This window comes from Ahaetulla prasina, chromosome 2, assembly GCF_028640845.1.
Source record: "Ahaetulla prasina isolate Xishuangbanna chromosome 2, ASM2864084v1, whole genome shotgun sequence".
In the NCBI taxonomy this organism is placed as follows: domain Eukaryota; kingdom Metazoa; phylum Chordata; class Lepidosauria; order Squamata; family Colubridae; genus Ahaetulla; species Ahaetulla prasina.
In genome coordinates this window covers 156,191,895-156,214,476 of record NC_080540.1, presented here as the reverse complement: position 1 = coordinate 156,214,476, position 22,582 = coordinate 156,191,895, and the positions used below count along the sequence as shown (strand labels likewise).

At 37.4% G+C, this 22,582-nt stretch overlaps 1 protein-coding gene across 4 annotated transcripts in view; it reads right to left on the bottom strand.

Moving 5' to 3' along the window:
* Positions 1-21,352, bottom strand: part of TIMELESS (timeless circadian regulator) — a 71,897-nt gene extending 50,545 nt beyond the window's left edge. For 2 of the 4 annotated variants that reach the window (XM_058171101.1, XM_058171104.1), the window contains exons 1-3: positions 21,060-21,351; positions 3,976-4,101; positions 3,365-3,518 (exon numbers count right to left, since the gene is read on the bottom strand). In XM_058171101.1, coding sequence (XP_058027084.1) covers positions 3,365-3,518; positions 3,976-4,072 — 251 coding nt within the window. In that variant the 5' untranslated portion in view covers positions 4,073-4,101; positions 21,060-21,351. Of the gene's footprint in view, positions 1-3,364; positions 3,519-3,975; positions 4,102-21,059 lie in introns of all 4 variants that reach the window. The other 2 variants (XM_058171103.1, XM_058171102.1) reach the window with 2 other exon arrangements.
* Positions 21,353-22,582: the final 1,230 nt, after the last annotated feature.

The window sequence follows — 22,582 nt, the reverse complement described above, 5'->3', positions numbered from 1 at the left end:
ACAGAAAGCACGTACTATTGAAGGAATTGAATACAAGGGTAAAGTGCGATTTCAACAGGATAAAATTAAAAAAGCTTTCTTGGAATATTATACAAATTTATATGCCAGAGATACAATATTGAATATGGATATTGATAAATATTTGAAAGAATATAAGGTTAAAGGTTTAACTAATGAACAAAGGGAAGAGTTGAATCGGCCTATAACTTCTGAGGAAATTATTTGGGTAATAAAGCAATTAAAAATAGGGAAATCCCCGGGCACAGATGGACTTACAGCAATATATTATAAAAAGTTACAGGATGAGATAGTTGGTCCACTTATGGAGTTATTCAATCAGATATTGAGGGGAGGAGGAGTACCACCATCATGGAGGACTACTTTTATTTCATTGATACCAAAAGAGGATCAGGATTGTACTAAGCCTGGGAATTATAGACCAATTTCACTCTTGAATAATGATTATAAGATTTTTGCAAAAATAATGGCAAATAGGTTAATGGAAATTGTACAACAAAGGATCCACACTGACCAGTCTGGTTTTATAAAAGGGAGACAAATGAGGAATAACGTTAGGCAGATAGTGAATATATTGGAATACTTGGAAAAGAAAAATCAGATTCCGGCAGCGTTTATATTCTTGGATGCAGAGAAAGCTTTTGATCGTTTGCATTGGGAATTTTTATTTAAATTAACAGACAAAATGCAATTTGGAAATGGTTTTATACGAATACTTAGGGCAATTTATGGAGAGCAAACAGCTCAGATAATAATTAATGGTAGTTTGACAGATAGTTTTAAAATTGCGAAAGGAACAAGGCAGGGGTGTCCTTTATCACCTTTATTGTTTATTTTATCTTTGGAACCTTTATTGGATAAGATAAGAGAGTTAAGGGAGATAGAGGGTATTAGAATTAGAAGATATGAATATAAAGTCAGAGCATTTGCAGATGATTTGGTTGTTATGTTGACTCAGCCTATAAATTCGAGTGTATATTTGTTGGAAGTAATTAATCAATATGGAAGGGTCTCAGGGTTTAAAGTGAATCAAAATAAAACAAAAGTGTTAACCAAAAATATGATTAAGAACCAGAAAGAAAAACTAGAGGAAATAACAGGATTTGAAATTGTAAAAAAGGTTAAATATTTAGGAGTCTTTCTTACTTCATCAAATGGAAAATTGTATAAGAATAATTATGATGTGTTATGGAAAAAAATTCAGAAGGAAATGAATACTTGGAAAAATTACAATTATCTTTGTTAGGAGAATAGCAGCTATAAAATGAATGTTTTGCCTAAATTCTTGTTCTTGTTTCAGATGATACCAATAATTAAGAAAGATAAAAATTTGGATGAATGGCAGATTGGAATTAATAAATTTATATGGGAAGGAAAAAGCGAGAGTCAAAATGAAAATAATGCAAGATACACGGAAAGAGGAGGATTAAAATGCCTAATTTAAAATTGTATTATGAAGCAGTTGTTCTTTCGGTATTAAGTGATTGGTTTAATTTGACGGAGGAAAGGATTTTGAATATAGAAGGTTATGATTTATTATATGGTTGGCATGCATATTTATTGTATGATAAGAAAGTAGATAAAGCTTTTAAGAATCATGTGTTGAGAATTTCTCTTCTGCGTGTCTGGAAAAAATATTATTATAAGTTAAATTACAAAATTCCTATATGGGCATGTCCTAGGCACGCAGTAGAGAATATAAATATAGAACAGGAACAAGAAATGATTACTTATAAAGATCTTTTATACAATGAGAGTGGAAATTTACAACTAAAATCTTTGGATACATTAAAAGAAGAAGGGAGGAATTATACTTGGTTTCAATATGGACAGTTAAAGGCTAGATGGAAAGAAGATCAGAAAATTGGTATCATTCAAAATGAAGAAAATTTGGTTAAACAAATTAGAAATCAAACTCAGGGGCATATAAAGAGATTGTATACTGTGTTGATAGAAATAGATTCTGAAAGAGATTTAATAAAGGATTGTATGATAAAATGGGCACAGAATATTCAAGAACCAATAATGTTGGAAACATGGGAAAAAATTTGGTTAGAAATGTTAAATTTACATAGCGCAGAATTTAAGGGAAAAATTTTTATAAGATGTTTTATAGATGGCATTTAGATCCTAAGAAATTATCATGTATGTATCCAGATATGCAAGCGAAATGTTGGAGATGTAATTGTGATGATGCTACATATTTTCATGTATGGTGGACTTGTAAGAAAATTAAGTCTTTCTGGATAAGAATCTGGTGGATTATGCAGAATGTTTTGAAGAAGAAGATAAAGTTCCTACCGCAATTTTTCCTTTTGGGAATAACAACGGACTGTACAGTGATTGAGACTAAGTTGATTTTGAACTTAATAACAGCAGCACGACTGTTGATTGGACAATATTGGAAGAAAAAAGAATTACCCACAATAGAAGAATGGATATTGAAAGTTTCCAATTTGGCTGAGATGGCTAAAATCTCAGCCTTCTTGAAAGTACTCAAGAAAAATATTTAAATGAATGGAAGAACTGGATTGATTATATTCAAAATAGATATCAGATTAAGAAATTTTGGATTGCTTTTGAATGAAGGATGTTATTTTTGATTTTAATGGAAGAAGTCAGGTTATGTGAGAGAGAAAGATTATAATTGTGTTAGATTTTAAAAATTTAATGTATGACTGTTTTGTTTAAGGAACTATACCTTGTGTTTGCTCCGGGAAGTCCGGGGGGGGGGGAGGGGGGTTTAGGAGGGAGGGGGGGAGGGGGAAAAAATTTAATTGTTGTAAAACTATTTTAATAAAAACAAGAGATGAGATGCCACCATATTCTGCTGAAAAATGGACCTTTTTATCTTTTTTGTTTCTGTGAGGGCTAAAATAAGAAGAAGGAACTGGTTTTATTCAGGACATCTTTTCCAAACTGCCTATCCTCCAGGTGTGTAGACTTCAATTCCCGGAATCTTCAGCAATGGGCTTGGGATACAACAGATTATCTGAGACTATATTAAGATTTAGCTAAAATTCTCAGTCATATGATAGATTTCAGAAATACAAACATTATACAAACTGACTGTGTTTAGATATTAAACTAAACTGCCAGAGCATAACCAACAATCAATCTCATTTATACCTTGAGCCCTCAATTGTTTCAGACTAAAAGTATCATAATCTCTTGCCACTGATCAGAGAGTTAGGTCTTATGGGACAGGACAAGACCAGGGCATGGATGGTTCCCTGATCTCTGTAATGCACACTCCTTCATTGCTATCTGCTACTGATATTCTTCATACTTAAAATTTATAACCAATAATCTTTCCTCCCATCTTCTCTCATCCTGCCATTCCTACCTGATGATAGCATCAAACAGCTGTTTATCTTGGGGATATTGGATGATAATAGGGATCAGGTCATTTTGCAGAATCTGAGCAGCTCCCAGCTGCTGCCGAATATCCCGGGTCTCATCTTCATGGCGCAGATAGCGAATTAAATCTTTCACACTCTCTGGAGGAATTCAAGCCAAGTAGGAGACAAAAATTCAAATGGGTGCAAAGCTAGAGCCCAACAGAATTGCTATCCCAGGATACATATTAATTATACCATATATTAAAGAATGAATGGACAAGTGACTAGGCTATTGAACTACAACTCCCATCATAGCAGGCTAGGACTGATGAGAGTTTGTTACAATATCTAGAAGGTAACATATTGTTTGAATGATAAAGTTGTAGGACCAGGGAATTGAACCATTTTGTTGTGTCCTGGAAGGCTCCAAATAAGGATGAGGGGAAGATATCTCCTAATTTTTTCAAAACCAAAACAAAAAGTTAGAAAGCCCCCTTACAGAACTTAAATGTTTTCTACTTCATGATTTAGTTGACTCCATCTAACAATCACTAATTGAGACATAAACAGCCCGTACACATCCTCCAATATATACCTCCCAGTCTTGATCTCTTACCTATACAGTCTGGTTCTTTATGGTAGGTGTCCCCTTCTAAGAAGCCAAGGGCACTGCAAGTTGCTAGGAGTTCACAATTCATCATGTACAAGTCCATAAATCTCAGACTAAGAAAAAGAACGGAGCCTGTAGAGAACAGAGAGAGTTTAGCTATGCAGTTGAATATTCATAAAGCAAAGAAATAACTTGATGAAACAATGAGTACTTGCTTAATATCTAGCACGGAAGCCTGCAAAAATCTAAAGCAGTCATAATGTTAGAGTTTTTAACTAAAGTCAAGGTTTTCTAGATTTTACATGGATCTATCCATTCTTGGTGTTTTACCCTCCAGATCTGGCTTTAAAAGAAATGAGGGAGAGCTAGCAAGCTATCTAACCTTTTAACTGTTTATTTCTTAAATTAAAATAAGAATACTTTAAAATGTCTTGGATAGGGCTGCAGTAAGCTAGTCTGTTCCCCCGTTCATGGACTGCAGACATGATTAAAGTTATTCCACATACACATATGTGCAAATAAAACAAGTTCATAAATGACGTTTGAGGTATCTGAAACAAATACGAGACCTTGAAGGAACAAATATTCATTTCTGGTAGAAGTCCTAATTTGCAATTAAAACACAGTACAGCTTAAACCAGAATATCATAAAATAAACCAGCTTCTTTTATGTCTCTATGTATAATCCAGTTTCCAAATTATTATAGAGGCAAACAGCAATGTGAGATGTATCGTATTATTCTACAGGTCTACACTGACATTCTTACCTGAATTTATCCAAGCACATGTGTATGCTTATTTTTGACTCTAGCAATTGACTTCAAAATCAAGTCCCACTAAAATTAACATTTAAAAATGCTAATTACTGTACATGTAGAATTGTACAATACAGCTGAAAACATGTGTGAATTTTTTGGAAATAAGTATACTGTTTTAAGGCAAAGACCTAGAAAAGCTTAAATCAAGTGAGCCTACACAGGGGAAAATCAGGACCCATTGGATTGATCCAACTTGTTTTTTCCCCCCCCCAAAGGATGTTATTAACAACAAACTTTCCCATTCAAAAGACATAATACATACAATGAAGCGATAAAGTAAGTCCATAATGTTTTGTAGGGCTATTCAACACTTTGGGCTTGATTTCAATAAAGCCCTTTGAAGTGTGTAAGAAAAAGGAAGGTAATGCCTCTCTCCAATTTTTGAAAGCAGCCACCCCATGTTACCCCTGGAACTATAAGATGACCTAGGAACAAATGCATCTACTTTAAAAAACTGCAAAGTGTTATTGTCTTTGTGTCCTTAAATGCTCAGAATTATATTTTGGAATCCAACCCTAAAGTACTACATAGCTCTGAAGTTTTACAGTCATATTAATTCAGAGCAAATTAGAGAAAAACTTAAACATTTACTAATTCATTAAATGTGCAACTGGCTATTTGATAAACACAATGAAACTTTTTCTTTGCACTCTATACATGTAGCTCATACTTTCTGTCCACTTGTTGCCCTAAAAATTAATTATGTGCCTGATACAACATACTAATTCTTTAAGCCCCCTTGCAAGTGACAAATCTCAGAAGGGAGCTACTGGGTTTATATAACACATCAAACCAGAAATGAAAGATTTGCCTACATGGACATAAACACATATAGTTGGTCTATGATTCAGTGTATCATGTGAACACAGAAAACTATAGGTAAGAAAGACTTTAGAATCCAGTCAATATATTTACTTTTTTCCCCAAAAGAAATATTCCCTCCTAGTCTGTGGACAGAAAAGTACTTACGTTCTCCTAATAAAGAAACAAATAAGCAAAATCTCTCCACTTTCCAAAGATAAAGATTTGTTATCAAGCACAACAAAACATGAGGACTATCAGCTCAGACCACCATCAGTGTAGTAAAAACACGTCTAGGACTAAGGAAATCCTGTTTCATATCTACTTTCAACCTCGGGTGTTTATTATTGCAATTACAAATTAAAATAAAAGTCTCAGCCATTTAGGACCATAATTCTTTCAATATAGCCTTTCTCTCAAAACTGCTGTCATGGGGGGAAAATTGGAGGACGAAATGCCTCCTTCTCCTGGAGAAAAAACAAGATATAAATCTAACACACAAATAATAAAAATACTAAAACAGACATCACTGGCAGTGAACCCAGCACTCTGGCTTCTTGATTCTCTGGCATGACTCCTTGATTCTCTGTTCTTAGATTCTTTAATGAGCAAAATAAAAAGAAATCAGCAAACTAGTTTTCTATACTGATTACAAATTACCAATAGGATAACTCTATACACACACACACACACACACACACACACACACACACACACGTTCTATGTCAAGCCGTTCAGCCTCAATCCCAAACAAAATTGAAATTTAGGGCAACCCACAATCTAAAGAAGATTGCAAGACAGCAAATCATTATTGAGGGCTAAAGATCATAAGCAATAGACTTTTCCCCATCAACTTCAGATAAACCACTGCACAACTTATTTACCAGCCAAATCTCCCTCCTGTGACTTTCATGCACACAAACTCCTCAGATAAGGTACGACTGTAATCCTTCCAAACTTCCACAGGCTATGAGAGAGGGGCAGCCACTCAGGACAAGAGGTCTGACTGCATCTAGCAAAACCCCAACTCCTTAAAAAAGGCTGTGAGGAGTGGGGGGAAGGGGGATTGCTTGTTTTCTCCACCCACTTTTGACAAGGCAATTCACTATTTCCCACATCTTAGCTCCCGCTTTGTTCATACCGCTCTCAAGACAACAGCATAACCTGGTTTATATAACTGGTCCACTTACCCAGCCTGCTAGAGGGATCTAACCTACTTTCCAACAATCTTGGAGGTAATGATAACCACGGTCACTATGCACAAATGTTGGAGTATGGTAAATGCACAGATATACTGCAGAGGGACTTGTTAGAAATACATGAACATTTGGAAGATGAGATAATATTAAGAGGTTGAATTGGGAGACCAAGGTTCAAGACCCTCTAAGCTCACCAAATAATTTTGGGCCACTCACACTTTCTCAATAGAAACCCCCTCAATCATTGTGGAAATAAAATTAGGATACTACTCTATGTACAGGTAAGCCTCAACTTAAGTCATTTGTTTAGTGACCATTCAGTTCCATCACTGAAAAAAATAACGTATAATTAGTTGTTGTTGTTAGTTGCGAAGTCGTGTCCGGCCCCATGGACAATGTTCCTCCAGGCCTTCCTGTCCTCTACCATCCTCTGGAGTCCATTTAAGCTCATGCCTACTGCTTCAGTGACTCCATCCAGCCACCTCGTTCTCTGTCGTCCCGTTCTTCTTTTGCCCTCAATCTTTCCCAGCATTAGGCTCTTCTCCAGTGAGTCCTTCCTTCTCATTAGGTGGCCAAAGTATTTCAGTTTCACCTTCAGGATCTGGCCTTCTAAAGAGCAGTCAGGGTTGATCTCCTCTAGGACTGACTTGTTTGTTCATCTTGCAGTCCAAGGGACTCAGAGGAGTCTTCTCCAGCACCAGACTTCAAAGGCCTCAATTCTTTGGTGCTCACCCTTTCTTATGGTCCAACCTTCACAGCCATACTTGTACTTAAAACTGTCACAGCATCCCCATAGTCACATGATCAAAATTCAGGTGCTTGGCAACAGGCATGTATTTAGGGTAGCTGTAATGTCCAGGAGCGCTTCAATCACCATTGGCAACCTTCACAGCTGGCTTTCAACAAGCAAAGTCAATGGGGGGAAACCAGATTCTCCTAAAAACGTGATTCACTTAACAACTGTGACAAAAAAGTACAGACAGAAAGCAACAACCATCTTGCTTAGCAACAAATTCTCGTTCCAATTGTACTCATAAGTCAAGGACTACTTGTATTTGGGTTGCACACCCCTTAGGAAATAATTCAGAATACAGACTCCAGAGAAGGCAGGAGCAATGGTGTTTTTGACCATAATCATGCAGTTGCTTTAAAAGGCTGCAGCAGAATATAGTATAATGCAGAAGTGGAACCACCTACCGCTTTGACATCATCTTCTAAAACCCGTCTATCATAGTCATAATCGCCAAGAGGTCCATGAAACTCAACAGCACTATATTTTTCGTGACAAAAATGCAATCTACTGGTATAATCACCTTGGTTTCAATATTAAATTGACAGGATTTCAAGATTCTGTTATCATGCCCTACAACAATATAACAGTATTCCTGAAATCCTAGCAGCGTTCTGACATGTCCTATCTCAAAGAATTGACAAATCCAATTCAGCTAGGGTACCAATTAAACCGGGAAGGCTCTCTCAGTGGAGACATTTCATAGAACTGTTCTCTCTCTTGATTTGGGTATTCCAAAACATCAATTTTCTTCTGCTTTAATCATTCTTTGGTATACGACTTGTGTGCTTTAGATCGTCTTGCTGCTTGAACCGCTTTCTCGAGGTTCAGTTCATGGACAGATAGCCTGATATTTTCCCTTAGAATTTGCTGATGCAATTCAGAATTCATAGTTCCATTAACGATGGCAAGCTGTCCAGGTCCAGAGGCAGCACAGCAGATCCAAACGAGGATATTGCCAACACTACATTTCATAGATAGGATCGTGTTCTTGGAATGCAGTGCCTTTTGCATAATACTTTTCATTCAAACCAAAGTTTCATTCATCCAACCACAGAACATTCTTCCGATAGCTTTCTGGCTCATCCAAATAAGTATTTCACAATGTGTACACATGCAGCAGTGTTCTTTTTAGAAAGTTGTGGCTTTCTCCTTGTAACTCTGTCGTGCAAATCATTGTTGTTCAGTGTTCTGATGGTGACCTCAGGACATTTGCCAACACAGGAGAAGTATTTAGTTTCTTATATATTACCCTGGAGTTCTTTGAGATCTCCCAAAATGTTATACACCTTGCTCTTGGTATGATGTTGTATAAGTGGCTACTCCTAGGACGGTAACAATGGTGTTGAATTGCCTTCATTTATACACAATCTGCATGACAGTGGACTGCTTAGAAATAGTTTTATAACCTTTTCCAGCCTGTATTAACAACTATTTTTAGAGGTTTTATTATTTAGAAATCTCCTTTATTGAAGCCATGACACACTTCCACATATATGCATTTGTGAAGAACCCAGATGTGATACTGAATATTCAAGTCTATTCTTTAAATAAGGCAGAACCTTCAGCATCTGAGTATATCATCCCATTGATTAAAACACCTGACTCCATTTTCTCCTCAATGAATTGATAATCCTAGAGGTTCACATATTTTTGTCATACACAAATATGTCGCTTCGGATCATTTTTCTCAAGGAATAAATGAACAAGTATAATGTTTTTGGCTCAATTATTTAATTGGGTTTTTCTTAATCTACTTATGTGGAGTACATATCACATTTTAGGTCCTATTAACTGGCATGTATTTATGACAGTTGCCGCATTCTTGAGTCAACAAATGCCATTTACAACTTTCCCAGGAGGCTTCCAACATCCAAAATCAATGGGGGAAACCAGGTTTGCTTAACAGCTGTGTGATTCATTTAACCACCATATTATTTGTTTAATGTCTGCAGCAAAAAAGGTCATAAAATTGGGTGCAACTCACATAACAACTGCATCGCTTTCGGTCCCAATTGTTGTTGTAACTCTGCCAGCACTTCTTTCCCAGATTTACAAACAAAATTAAAAACATAACTCACATTCCAACTCACTTTTCACATTTGGAGGGAGGAAAGTTGGGAAAGATTGATAGAACTTATTGAATAAGTGTCTAGGCTGCGAACCACCCAAAACACTAGCTCATAATGTTCTCCCTCACTCCCTCACTGTGAAAAAAAAAAGATCATCTTGCTTTATAATATTGTTTTTAAGATCATCCAGAAACTGTATTTGTACAGTGCTTCAAACATTACACAAAAGGTTAAAAGCAACACGTAAACAACATCAATTCAAAGCAATACCTGCAACTTAGAAGAAAGAGATAACTAATAGGAGAACAATTAAGAAAAGCTGAGATGTTTTAAAAAGGCATTGTGTAAATGCTTAAAAACATCTGAACCCTTATTTTTCCTTTGCTGGCAGGTACGGAAAGCGAAAACCATGATGAAAACACTTTTCCGCAGTAATTGGCCTCAATCGCAACAATGCAGCTGCATTGATCCATGACTCTCCTGTGAGCCCCCAAGTGTTCAGGAAGGACAACAATTCATGTGATGTGCAGGAGGTTGAAACCCAGTTCCATTCAAGCTTCTGAGAAAAAGAGGTCCTCTGGAAATGAATGAGATAGGCAAGAGCCTATCAGAAGACGTAGGACTTAGTTACACAACAAACCTCATTCTCAATCGAACACCACAATGCTCTGCACTAACAATGCCAGAGAAATTTAAAAAAAAAATAGGTCAAGAAAGAAGCCCTCCTTACAATATTTCCAGACTGACATCAGATCTTTGAAGTGACATGCAAAGCTCAATGGAATTTACAAAGTGCTAAAAAAAAAATATTTTATTGGTCCAAATTTGACCAGGTGCAAGAAACTCACAAAGTCTGGACATTGGTCACTTACGCAGTTCTTTACTTTCTATAGCAAAACTTTGATGTAATGGATCATTTCCAGGGGAAGGAGTATCCACTAAACCTGATTTATATTTTACATAATTTACATCATTTGTTTAATTACATATTTTTAAATTTTAAAAAAAATTATGTAATTATACAAGTGACTAACATTCAAATGACATAAATTGTAGCAACTATTTTGTTATTTCAAAATAGTTCACAATTCAAACACACTGACGATGTCTTCTCAAATGGTGACAAAACATTTGCAATCAAATTGCCAAGCTTGGAGCTCAAACTAAAAGCCTAACTATTTTGTTGTTTTGGGATTAAGTCTGAAATAAAATTTTATCCATTGCTACTGAATGGATATGAGTGTATGGATCTGAAGACCTTTCATGTATATTTTCCACTATCACCAGCAATTTTTATTTGTGCAAATCAAATTCTAAATAAGGGATTAAATTCAGAATGTTTCTCTATTTATAAATGGATACACACGCACACACAAAACAAGAAACCTATTTTATATGTACTAATTATGTGAATTAATAAATTAATAAATAAGCAACATGCTTTTAGAGCCTTTGAATTTTTAAATCTTATATTCACAAATAATATTTTAGCATAGGTACCACATATCATGGTTTCAGCACAGAGCTCTTAATATCCTGTAAATTGCAATGGTATCTAGAAAGTAAAATGAATTATATAAAGATGTTCTACATAATTATAGTTTAGCTAATCCTCCTCATGCAGAATCCTCAAAATAAGTTACAAATGAATATGTCCACAGACTTCCCTAAGTTTGTGGACATATTCCACAGTTAGAATAGTTAACTTTATGACTGCGTGATTTTAATCACTGCCAAAAACATCATATGGATTTTGTCACCAAGGTGTATAAGATTGCATACCTTTATTCTTACATGGCTACAGTCAGAATCGAAAATATTTTTCATACCGCAAAAGATTGGTCTCTCTTCCTATTTCAAATCCAGAGTAGAAACTCAATTCCATTTTAAAATGTGGGATATTACGATATTATATATCAAATGTTTAGATGTGAGGTAATTCCACATATCAAAATAGCCAGAACTTCTAGTCAAATACTCCTATCAGTTATGATTCAGCAGTCTTTTCAAATGTTGATGACGGTCTAAAAACCAAGTGACAGTTATTGACTTATAATTTACATGTACATTGACTTATAATTACATGCATCACTTTTCCATTTTTATAATATATTTTATAATTTATAATGTTCTACAATATTCTTATGATGCTGAATATTTTAAAATACTAAATCATTTTCATATCTTAAAAATAAATTGATTCCAGTTTATCTACTAGTAGTCTCAAGTAGCCTAATTTCAAAGACATTTAAACTACCAACAGTCTGGTTTCTCTCACAGATTTTCATTGACAATTCAGGTCAAAAAAAAGTACTTAGAAACCATGAATCAATTAATCTGACCTAACCTCTTTTGATGATGGAAAAGTTGATGAACATTACAAAGCTGATTGGCCAGCACAAATTGTGCTATGCCTTTCAAATACACAATTTTTTTCTGCATTCATGCTGTGTAAAGAATCAAGCAAACAGAGCATCCTGTAGTGTAAAGAGTTCTGTGGATCTAGATTCTCTGGGCTAGATTATACTTCCTAAGAAAGCTTGAATTATATGAGACACATGCATATTTTTCAAGGTGCAAAAAGTATATGCAAAGAGATCTGGGGAGGTTGCAATACAGAATACAGTACTGTAATGACATAATGGTGATTTAGATGTACTTTTATTGATGACTAATACATATTTGTCCCTACTTAAGATACAGGGAGTGTGGAAAGAATTGATTCTCTCAGACCCACAAGTCCAGCAGGTCAATTCAGGTTGGAGAAGATGGTTCTGAAGATACTTGGATGACAAGTTATATAGAGATTAAAGACTAACAGCTTAAATTGTATTTGGAAACTATACAGAAACCAGTGCAGAGCTCAGAGCATAGATTTAATCTGTGATTTCAAGTGCCAGCTAAACACCGTACTCTGGACTACTGAAATTTCCAGGGATACAATTATTCCCTAAAGAGAAAATAATAATAAATAGAACAAAAAATTTTATTGGCCAAGTGTGATTGGACACACAAGGAATTTGTCTCGGTGCATATGCTCTCAGTGTACATAAAAGAAAAGATACCTTCATCAAGGTACAACACTTACAACACTTAGTGATCGCCATAGGGTACAAATTTAACACTTAATGATACAACACTTAATGATAATCATAGGGTACAAATAAGCAATCAGGAAACAACCAATATCAATATAAATCGTAAGGATTACCAGCAACAAAGTTACAGTCATACAGTCATAAGTGGAAGGAGATGGGTGATGGGAACGATGAGAAGCTTAATAGTGCAGATTTAGTAAATAGTTTGACAGTGTTGAGGGAATTATTTGTTTAGCAGAGTGATGGTGTTTGGGAAAAAACTGTTCTTGTGGCTAGTTGTTCTGGTGTGCAGTGCTCTATAGCGTCGTTTTGAGGGTAGGCATTGAAACAGTTTGTGTCCAGGATGTGAGGGATCTGTAAATATTTTCACGGCCCTCTTCTTGATTCATGCAGTATACAGGTCCTCAATGGAAGACAGGTTGGTAGCAATTATTTTTTCTGCAGTTCTAATTATCCTCTGAAGTCTGTGTCTGTCTTGTTGGGTTGCAGCACCAAACCAGACAGTTATAGAGGTGCAAACGATAGACTCAATAATTCCTCTGTAGAACTGGATCAGCAGCTCCTTGGGCAGTTTGAGCTTTCTGAGTTGGCGCAGAAAGAACATTCTTTGTTGTCCTTTTTTAATGATGTTTTTGATGTTAGTTGTCCATTTTAGATCTTGCGATATAGTAGAGCCTAGAAATTTAAAGGTTTCTACTGTTGATACTGTATTGTCTAGTATTGTGAGAGGTGGAAGTATGGAAGGGTTTCTCCTAAAGTCTACCACCATTTCTACGGTTTTGAGTGTGTTCAGTTCCAGATTGTTTTGGTCGCACCACGAGGCTAGTCGTTCAACCTCCCGTCTATATGCAGATTCATCATTGTCTCGAATGAGACCGATCACTGTTGTGTCATCTGCGAACTTCAGTAGTTTAACAGATGTATCGTTGGAGATGCAGTCATTGGTATACAGAGAGAAGTGGGGAGAGCACACAGCCTTGGGGGGCCCCTGTGCTAATTGTACAGGTATCTGATGTGATCCTGCTTAGCTTCACCTGCTGCTTCCTGTTTGTTAGGAAGCTTGTGATCCACTTACAAGTCTGTTCTGTTTGCTGAAATGACTGTACTAGTCATTGACTGTACTGACAAGTTTTAGAAATCAGATACCCCTGTTGCCTTGCGGTCCATTCTTAGAGAAGTTACTTTTCTTTCAACTTCAGGAAATGGATACTGGGGATCAGACAACTGCAGCACAAATCTCTGAGTAACAAATGACATTTCCACCCCCAAGAGTCTACAACATGCATAGAAAATTCCAAGTGGGCCCAATATAGTGAAAAAGCTGGAGAAACATTTTACATTAGATGTTCTATAAATTATACCTCAAAGTTCCTTCATGCTTTTTTCATGCTAACCATCAGCAAATATCAAGTATCAATCCCATAATTCACCAGTTTCTCCATCAGATTGCCACTCAGTTGCTTTTTTGCTTTATAATTACTATATGAACTAATATACTATGAATAATTAGTGAATAATTATAATATAATTACTATATGAACTAATATACTATGAATAACAGTAACAGATAATGGCTTTATAAAAATAGGTAATATTGTATTTAAAATATGAAAAAGATTTAAGATGACTTTACAAAAATGATATCCACTTCACCCTTAGGACCAAGGACAGGGATAGCTCTGCAGATATCCCAAAAGATAAATGGACCCCAAACAACCTTCCATCATTTATTGACTACCTATTGACCCTCATTTATTGATCCCTCTTTGACCTCTAGCCATTTATCCACAGTTGAAAGTCGACATTGACCTCTTTGGGAAACCCGGCTATACTTTAATGGATTGCAGATAATGGATTAGGCTCCTGATTTTCTTGTGTTTGCTTTTATTCTCATTCTGACTTGCCAATAGTTTTTTTTTAAACAAGATGGGGGTGGCCACAAAAATTGTATAAACAAATTGACAAACCAACAGCCATTCAGATTAGAAATTGTGGGAATTGTAATTCAGAAATCTGCATGGCACTGGACAGAAAAAACAACAACCCTATACTTGTTTATAAACACTAACTTGTTTATTTATAAACATTACCATAAAATTCCCCTCTCCCTTCAATACTGCAGTTCTACACCAGAAGCTGAGAAGGTGGAAGAAATGGTAATCAAACTCTGATTTAACACAATGATTAACATCAAAGCTAATCCTGTGGGGGTGACAGGGACAAACATTTGGAGTTGCAGGGATAGGAATGATGCGGAAAGGTGGGAGGCACACAACACTTCTTAAAAGTATAGGTTAACTACTTGGAAGTAAGAATGGAAGGCTTCCAAAATTGTAGACGGTTAACACCTCACTCCATCAGTTTAGCCGAATTTTAACAGCCTCATTGCAATACGTTTCTATGAGGCCCACCCTAAACTCGTAGAGAGCAGGGCAGAAGCCAGCTTGTCCTGATCCTGTTTCCACACATATTATTTAGCTCTCCCTTGCTTTACTCAACCCTCTCCACAAAAGGCCACGGTTTTTTCCAAACCATGTGTAGCTCACCCCCGTTCACATGGCCCAGGCGGGGTTCCAGAGTCCCCCCTCCAAAATTGTTCCCAAGCGAATCACGCGAGCGAAATACCCAATCCGCTTCTCGCCACGCGCGCAAAATAGGAGTGAGTCCCCCCCCCAAACAGCCGAGCCCAGGGCGACTCCGACCAAAAACAGCCGGCTGACCCACATAAGCGGCTGACAACAGCCGACAAGGCAGCCGGACCGAAGCACAGGCCCAGGCGGATGCTAGACTGCGATCACATGCGCCTCCTGTCAGGAAAGGGTGGCTACGAGCAGGCTCACATGGGCCCTGCAGGTGTCAAGCCCTGAAGACAACGCATGAGGGACTTAATATCACAAGAGCACATGCACCCTGGGGCTACTGAAGTGCAGTCTCGGTTTTAAGAAAAGCATTCGCCTAACTAAATGTCAAAAAGTGTTGTACAGTCCAGCTGCCTTCTCAATTCAAGGACCCAAATTAAACCAGCATCCCTGACAGATGGCAGTGTTACAGCAAATGGCAAAAAGAAAATTCTTTTCTTTTATGTACACTGAGAGCATATGCACCAAGACAAATTCCTTGTGTGTCCAATCACACTTGGCCAATAAAAATTCTATTCTGTTCTATTCTATTTCAAAAAGCTAAGCAAAGTTGCATGGATGGTCAGTTCATGGACTAGACTAGAGCCCACCAAGGCTCTTGGAAGCTGGAAAAACACAGGAGAAGAGGGCAGCAAACTGTTGTCATCTTGTTGACAAAAAAGTGCAAAGTTAAGATCCATTAGATCAGTGGTAGTCAACCTGGTCCCTACCATCCACTAGTTGGCGTTCCAACTTTCATGGTGGGCGGTAGGGGTTTTGTCCGATACTGAAGCACTTTCCTTTTTTAAAATTTAATTGACTTTTTAAAAAATTTTCATAGCATTATTTAAAAACATTTTCATTAGGTTTTCATAAAATTCCCTGTGACAATTTAAATTTCTGATAATATACTATTTGTATCACCCGCGCATAAGTTTAGTTCATGTTACGTAAGTGAAACTAAATTGCGCTATAGTGCGACTGCAAACAAAAGAGCTTCATCCCAGAATAGCTCACGCATCTCCCCCCACAGCACCCAGCTGTAACAGACAAGCAGAGCTGGTAGCTGGCATCCCCCACCCAACCCCAATCCACGATCCGCAAGAGGCATGCGCAGACGATACACGGCGCATTACTGTGGAACTGGTGGGCGGTTAGAAAATTTTTACTACTAACAGAGATACAAAAGTGGGCGGTAGGTATAAAAAGGTTGACTACCCCTGCATTAGATCATCAGGCTCTCCACCTGAGGTTCTTATTGTGGTGGCAAATGACTGTGTAGCTTTGCTTGAAGATGCAAAGTGTATTGTTTGTTTGGCCCTTGGTAATGGTGCCATTAATGAACTATTTGAATGTTAGGGACAGATTTCTAACTGCCTTCCTGTAACTTAAAAGTTGATTATCTTGTGTCCTGGAATGATAGTGAACAAATCAAGGCCTCTGTAATACCCTTCCATGTCTTTTACTTAGAGGCTGAGTTCATACAACATGCTACTGGGTTTTATGTCTGGTTGTTTATGAAGTATAATGGTTCAGTATAAACAACCCAGCAAGTCAAAATGAACCAATCTAAATTATGAAACCTAATTATAGGGAGACTGGGTAAAATAATAGTGGTATTAGTTATGCTTTCTTCCAAAAGATTAGACCATTTTAACTGAAACTATTTGTACACATGGAATACGAAGACTTATGAATGCCAGGAGTAGGATACAACCGCAAAAAAAAATTCCAGTCTTATAATCAGAAGTCTGAACTCTAAAGAATAAAATCCAAAGGTTTATAAATTGAAAATATATATTTGGATTGCCAATAAAGAACTGCAATAGATAGCATCTACAAACAACTAATTTATCTGATATCTTTTATATATTCTTTTTTAATTTTTAACATTTAACTGAATAGCAGGAATATACAAGTTATTTTGTTTCATTTAGTTATTATATTTAATCACAATAATGAAATGCGAAGTCAGCAGCATTCAAAGGAGTGAAATGGCAGATGTTGTTTTGAATTTGAGAATTCAAATACTAGCAGCCTATGAGAGATAAAATATGCCAATGCTATTTTTTAATTTTTTGCTCCAGTTTAACAACCCCCAAATATTTCTCATTGGATATATAAAACAAGCATAAAAGGATGCTTGTAAACCATATAACACAGTTTTGACCACAATAGACATATTAAAATGATTGTATTTAATAATATGCTTCTAAAGGCATACAATACCTATATCTATTAATACGAGAAAGCCACATTTCTTCTATTTAAAAAAATGTCTAGACCCTTTAAAACTAAAAACTGGGGCAATAGCTGTATTTTAATAAATATTACTTGAAAACATACGGGAATCTACTTCCTTCAATAATGTACCATTGAAATTCATTCAGCTGATACTGTTAACTATTATTGGCAATTGCACACTTGTTAAAACCAAAAATTATGTTTTGGCATGTCATTGTATTCTTTTTCCTAGTTAACTTACTTAACATGCAATTCCAGTTATGTACTCTAACCAACAATATTTTTGGGGTGGAGTAAATGTGACAAACAGGTAGCATCAAAAACAATAATTCATACAATAACAAAAATGTGCTATCCTTATCACAGAATCCCCTTGAATATAGTAGCGCATTGAATGGAAAACCTAATTTTCTGTATTGAGTCAGTCTACTATTACTGTTATTGTTGTGTTTATTTGTATTAAAGTTACACCTTCTTGGACTCTGCAAGAGAAAAGACACCCCACTAAGAAACTGTAGAATCCAAAACACAGAAGATGGGGTTCCTGTGTCCCTCAAACTTAAAAAGCAGAATAGCAGCCAATGAAAAGCCCAGGAGCTAAAGCTAAGGGGCAGAAGGTACCCTTTTCCCAGGAAATTCCAATACCCCCCCACACACACACCTGGAGTCCCACCTTTCCATTACTCTGATATTTGAACTGCTTTGACATGTGAAGGAGCACCAGCAAAGTGTCATCCTATAAACTTTCGGCAACGCATATGGGCACTGTATAAAGAGAGACGTTCCCAGAAGAAGGGCTCCAGCACAAGTCTGAATGCTCAGAAAACTAAACCTCTGGTCCTGGTAACCAACCCAGATTGGATTATCCTGGGACATGCATATTCACCTTCATTCCCTATATAAAGGCTACAATTTTGCCCCCCATGAGGCTAATTTGAATCCCTTCATTCGTCACAAAATCTCCAGAACGGTAAAGTCTACAAACTTGAAATTTGGCATGTACGTTCCTCTTGGCTTCTAGGTGCTCGCCAAGAAAGGATTTTTCGAAATAACCATCAGATCATTAGTATTTCATATACAGTATATTCATATACAGTATATTAACATGCTCTGATGCCAAGGAGTTAGATGTTCTACTCCCCCTCCTCACCTGAAAAGTTCCAACTGCCATTTGCCTCACATTCTGTTCCCTCAGTTCAAACTGGGAGACGTTCCACTCCTTCACTCAGGAGCGGTCTGGGGCTCCTTACAGTACTAACGTCCCTACCTCACCCAAATGTCTACGCCTTCCACCTATGGAACTGCTTCTGAACTCAATGCGGCAGGAGAGATATTCCCTAATGAGTTTCAATCACCGAGCACCACTGAGCCAACGGATTGCGAACCAGATTTCTCTTGCATAGTGTCCCAGCCCTAAATCACTTCTTACACGGACGACCTCAGTTCAGACATATCTGTTCCTTCTACTGTAACACCAGTTAAAGGGAAGAGGGAAAAACGCAGGAAAAGATTTACAGATGCGATTAGGAAAACACAACTAAGGGGGGGGAAAAGTACCTGCAAAAAAGTATCATCAACGTCATCCCAAAGTCAATAGAGAGACTGTAAAAAAGTATCCATCTAATAACCCCTATGTTAATCAGGCAGCTATAGCTAAATATGCCAACATTCAAAGTGCAGGGGCAGGTCTACCACAGCATAGGGAGTATCACGGCGGGGACTCAGCAGCAGTCTTCATTTCTCCATTTCTTCATTTCATATACTTTGTTGGTGATAATGACAAATGAGAGGGACATGGAATCTACCATGGGTGTTACTCCAGAACTCGTTAGCTCAATTTATCATGCCCAATTACAGTTTAGTAGCAAAGTACGGGTATCCAGCTAGTCATTCTATATGTTCACATACTATACTAAACAATGGTTGTCGACTCAATTACCAGGAATTGTAAAGCCTAGTTGTACTTGCCAGGTTCATACTGAAGCAGGACCCCAATGCTTTATAATACAAGTGCTTTATGTTTATTTGTTAGGATTATAACAAGATGTATTAGAAATAGAAGTCGACATGTCACATAAAAGCAGAAGTATACCATTGGGCAGGTATGTGGTGTTGCAAGCTTTCGAGAAAGTGCAGAAATATTTCTACAAACTGTTCTTTGTAACCTGTTCCAGTAACTATGTGGCAAAGAGGGGGCATCGGAAATAACAGAATATCCAGAAGGTGTATGATAAGAGTAGACCATATATGGGCTTTTGTTTGTTTCAACCAATTAGTATAACTTCTTCTTTTGGCAATGTCTGTAACCAAAAGTATGGCAATGTCTGTAACCAAAAGTATAAACCACAGACATTGTATGGCAATGTCTGTAACCAAAAGTATAAACGATTATGCTTAAGCTTTGCTCGAGGCTCAGACCTTTGTTTTCCATGTGAGTGGGGGTCTGTGTCCTATTTGTGCAAATAATAAATTAATTCTTGTTTCTCAAATCCTTCGTAGTCTTATCTCCTCACTTTAAGACGTAAGTTTTCTATAACAATACAACACACTGAACTATAAACCCATTTAAGTACAGCAGCCACTATCATCCTACTGGAATTATATTAATATTTTTCAACAACACAAATCCAACTCTTAACTGATCTAAATCAGAATTAGGAACCCACTTCATACTTTTACTACAGATGCCTTCCATTTCAGCTTTCCCTTAACTGCCCAAATCTGTCTGATTTGACCCCAGAGAATTCTGCGGCTGAATTTGCACATGTCAAGCTTGCCTAGAGCTATCCATGGTTTACTCTTTCCAATTTCTCAGAACTTTTAACAACTAGAACTGGGTGCATACCATATGCCAGCAGATTTAAGAGCTGCTTGGCTAACCTGCAGTCCAGTACATTTTGTGACACAGCCAAGATGATTTAGGGCAGGGGTCTCCAACCTTGGCAACTTTAAGACTTGTGGACTTCAACTCCCAGAATTCAATTCTGGGAGATTTAAGAGTACTTCCAAATACTCTGTAAATATGGACGCAAAGGGCTACCTCATCCTCAGTCGCCTTCTGAAGGAAAAAAACAGTTGTTACCTTTTGAAGAAAAAAGCACATTTGAGACAACTATAACCTGGATGATTGAGAAGCTCCATAAACAGTCCCCCCCCCCGATAAATATAATTCGGATGTCATAATTGTCATCAAATTACCAGCCCAAATCAATCCTGAACATATTTGAGCCTTCCAAAGGGATTTATCTTTTAGGAAATGATCGCAAAGCTAATTCAATCAGAATTTAAACTGCAAAGAAGTCATTAACACTCGTTTCCTAATAAATGGCCGCTGAATAGGAGGTACAGAATTCAATGGCACGTATATTATTCCAGAGGGAGAAGCTCCATTTAGGGCTCTTTCCAATAATCGCTGTCTTCACGCCCCGTGCAGAAATATACCCAACTTACCGGGTCCTCCATTTGTGCTTTTAGCTCCTGCTTTCTCTGCAGCGGGAGAAGCAGCTTGATCCCGACCTCTTACCGTCCTCCACCGCGATTCCCGCCTCCTAAACTTGAAATGGCGCTAAAGTTATCGGTAGCTCTTCAAAGGGTCAATGCCGACAAAGGAACTCGCTCACAAGTTGCCCATTGCTGCGACAAGCCCATCGAAATAAATCCCGTTCCTTGCCCGGGAAGATCTTATAAGGCTTTGCAGGTAGACCAGCCGCTGACTGGCTGTGCTGACACGCCAAGCCTTTGCTAAATAAATCACAATTCGCAATGGCCACACAACCCATTAAACCATAGTTTATAAAGCAGAATGACTTCGTTCCTTCGATGCGCTAAATCGCAAGCAGAATTGCCGTATGAATTATTTATTATTTATTTAGGTTCAAGGTACAATTTGTTCAAAGCGTTCTAAGAATCCAGGGAATTGAATTAATTCCGCTATATATTTTTGCCCATCCGAATCGTTCTTCTGAGGGTTTAATTGGCCCACGTCGTGACAGTTTTTAGCTGCACGTTCCGGATTGCAGTTGCAATCCTTGATGCCTTTATATAAAAATACGGCAAAAATAACTGCCCTATTGCTCATAGAATTATTATTTTTTTGGCCCCACGTTCCCACTTTGGATGCGGCATTGCCTTTTTAAGCGAAGCGGTTCAATGGGTGGAGCAAACTAAGACCGGGAAGTTCATACACATACATACCAAACAGTAAAGCCCTCCCCGCTGGCCGTTCTTGTGTTACAATGCTTGCTTATTTTGCATATTGTATCACAGTAGGTGCTTGTTTAGCCTATTGCAATCCTTGCTTATTTTCTATACTAGCAAACTATCAATCAGAGAACAGCAATTAAGATGATCAAAGGCTAAACAAAGCAACTAAAACAAACGAAGAAGGCTGCAGGATTTGGGCTTGGCTAGCCTAAAGAAAATAAGAACTAGGAGTGACAGTGACATGATAGCAGTATTCCAATATTTGAGGGGCTGCCACAAAGAAGAGGGGGCCAAATTATTCTCCAAAGCACAGGAGGACAGGAGAAGAAACAATGGTTGGAAACTAATCAAAGAAAGAAACAACCTGGAATTAAAGAGAAACTTCCTAACAGTGAGGACAATTAACCAGTGGAACAGCTTGCCTCCAGAAATCGTGGGCACTCCATCGCTGGATATTTTTAAGAAGAGACTAGACAGTCACTTACATGAAATAGTATTTGTTCTCCTGCTTGAGCAGGGGGCTGGACTGGACACCTCCAAGGTCCCTTCCAGCTTTATTCTAATTTATTGAATAGATGCAAAGCCATTGGAGATAGGTGCAGACTACTAACAACAGCTTGGGGCACTAGAAATATGAATGCCTTCTAATCCTAAATGAATGCTAAAACCAATTAGTGGAATGTTATTGGTAACATGAAAGAAGGTAACACTGTGTTGTTGGAGGACAAAGAAATGTAGGGCAACAGGCAGAATCTTAAAGAGGCATTTGT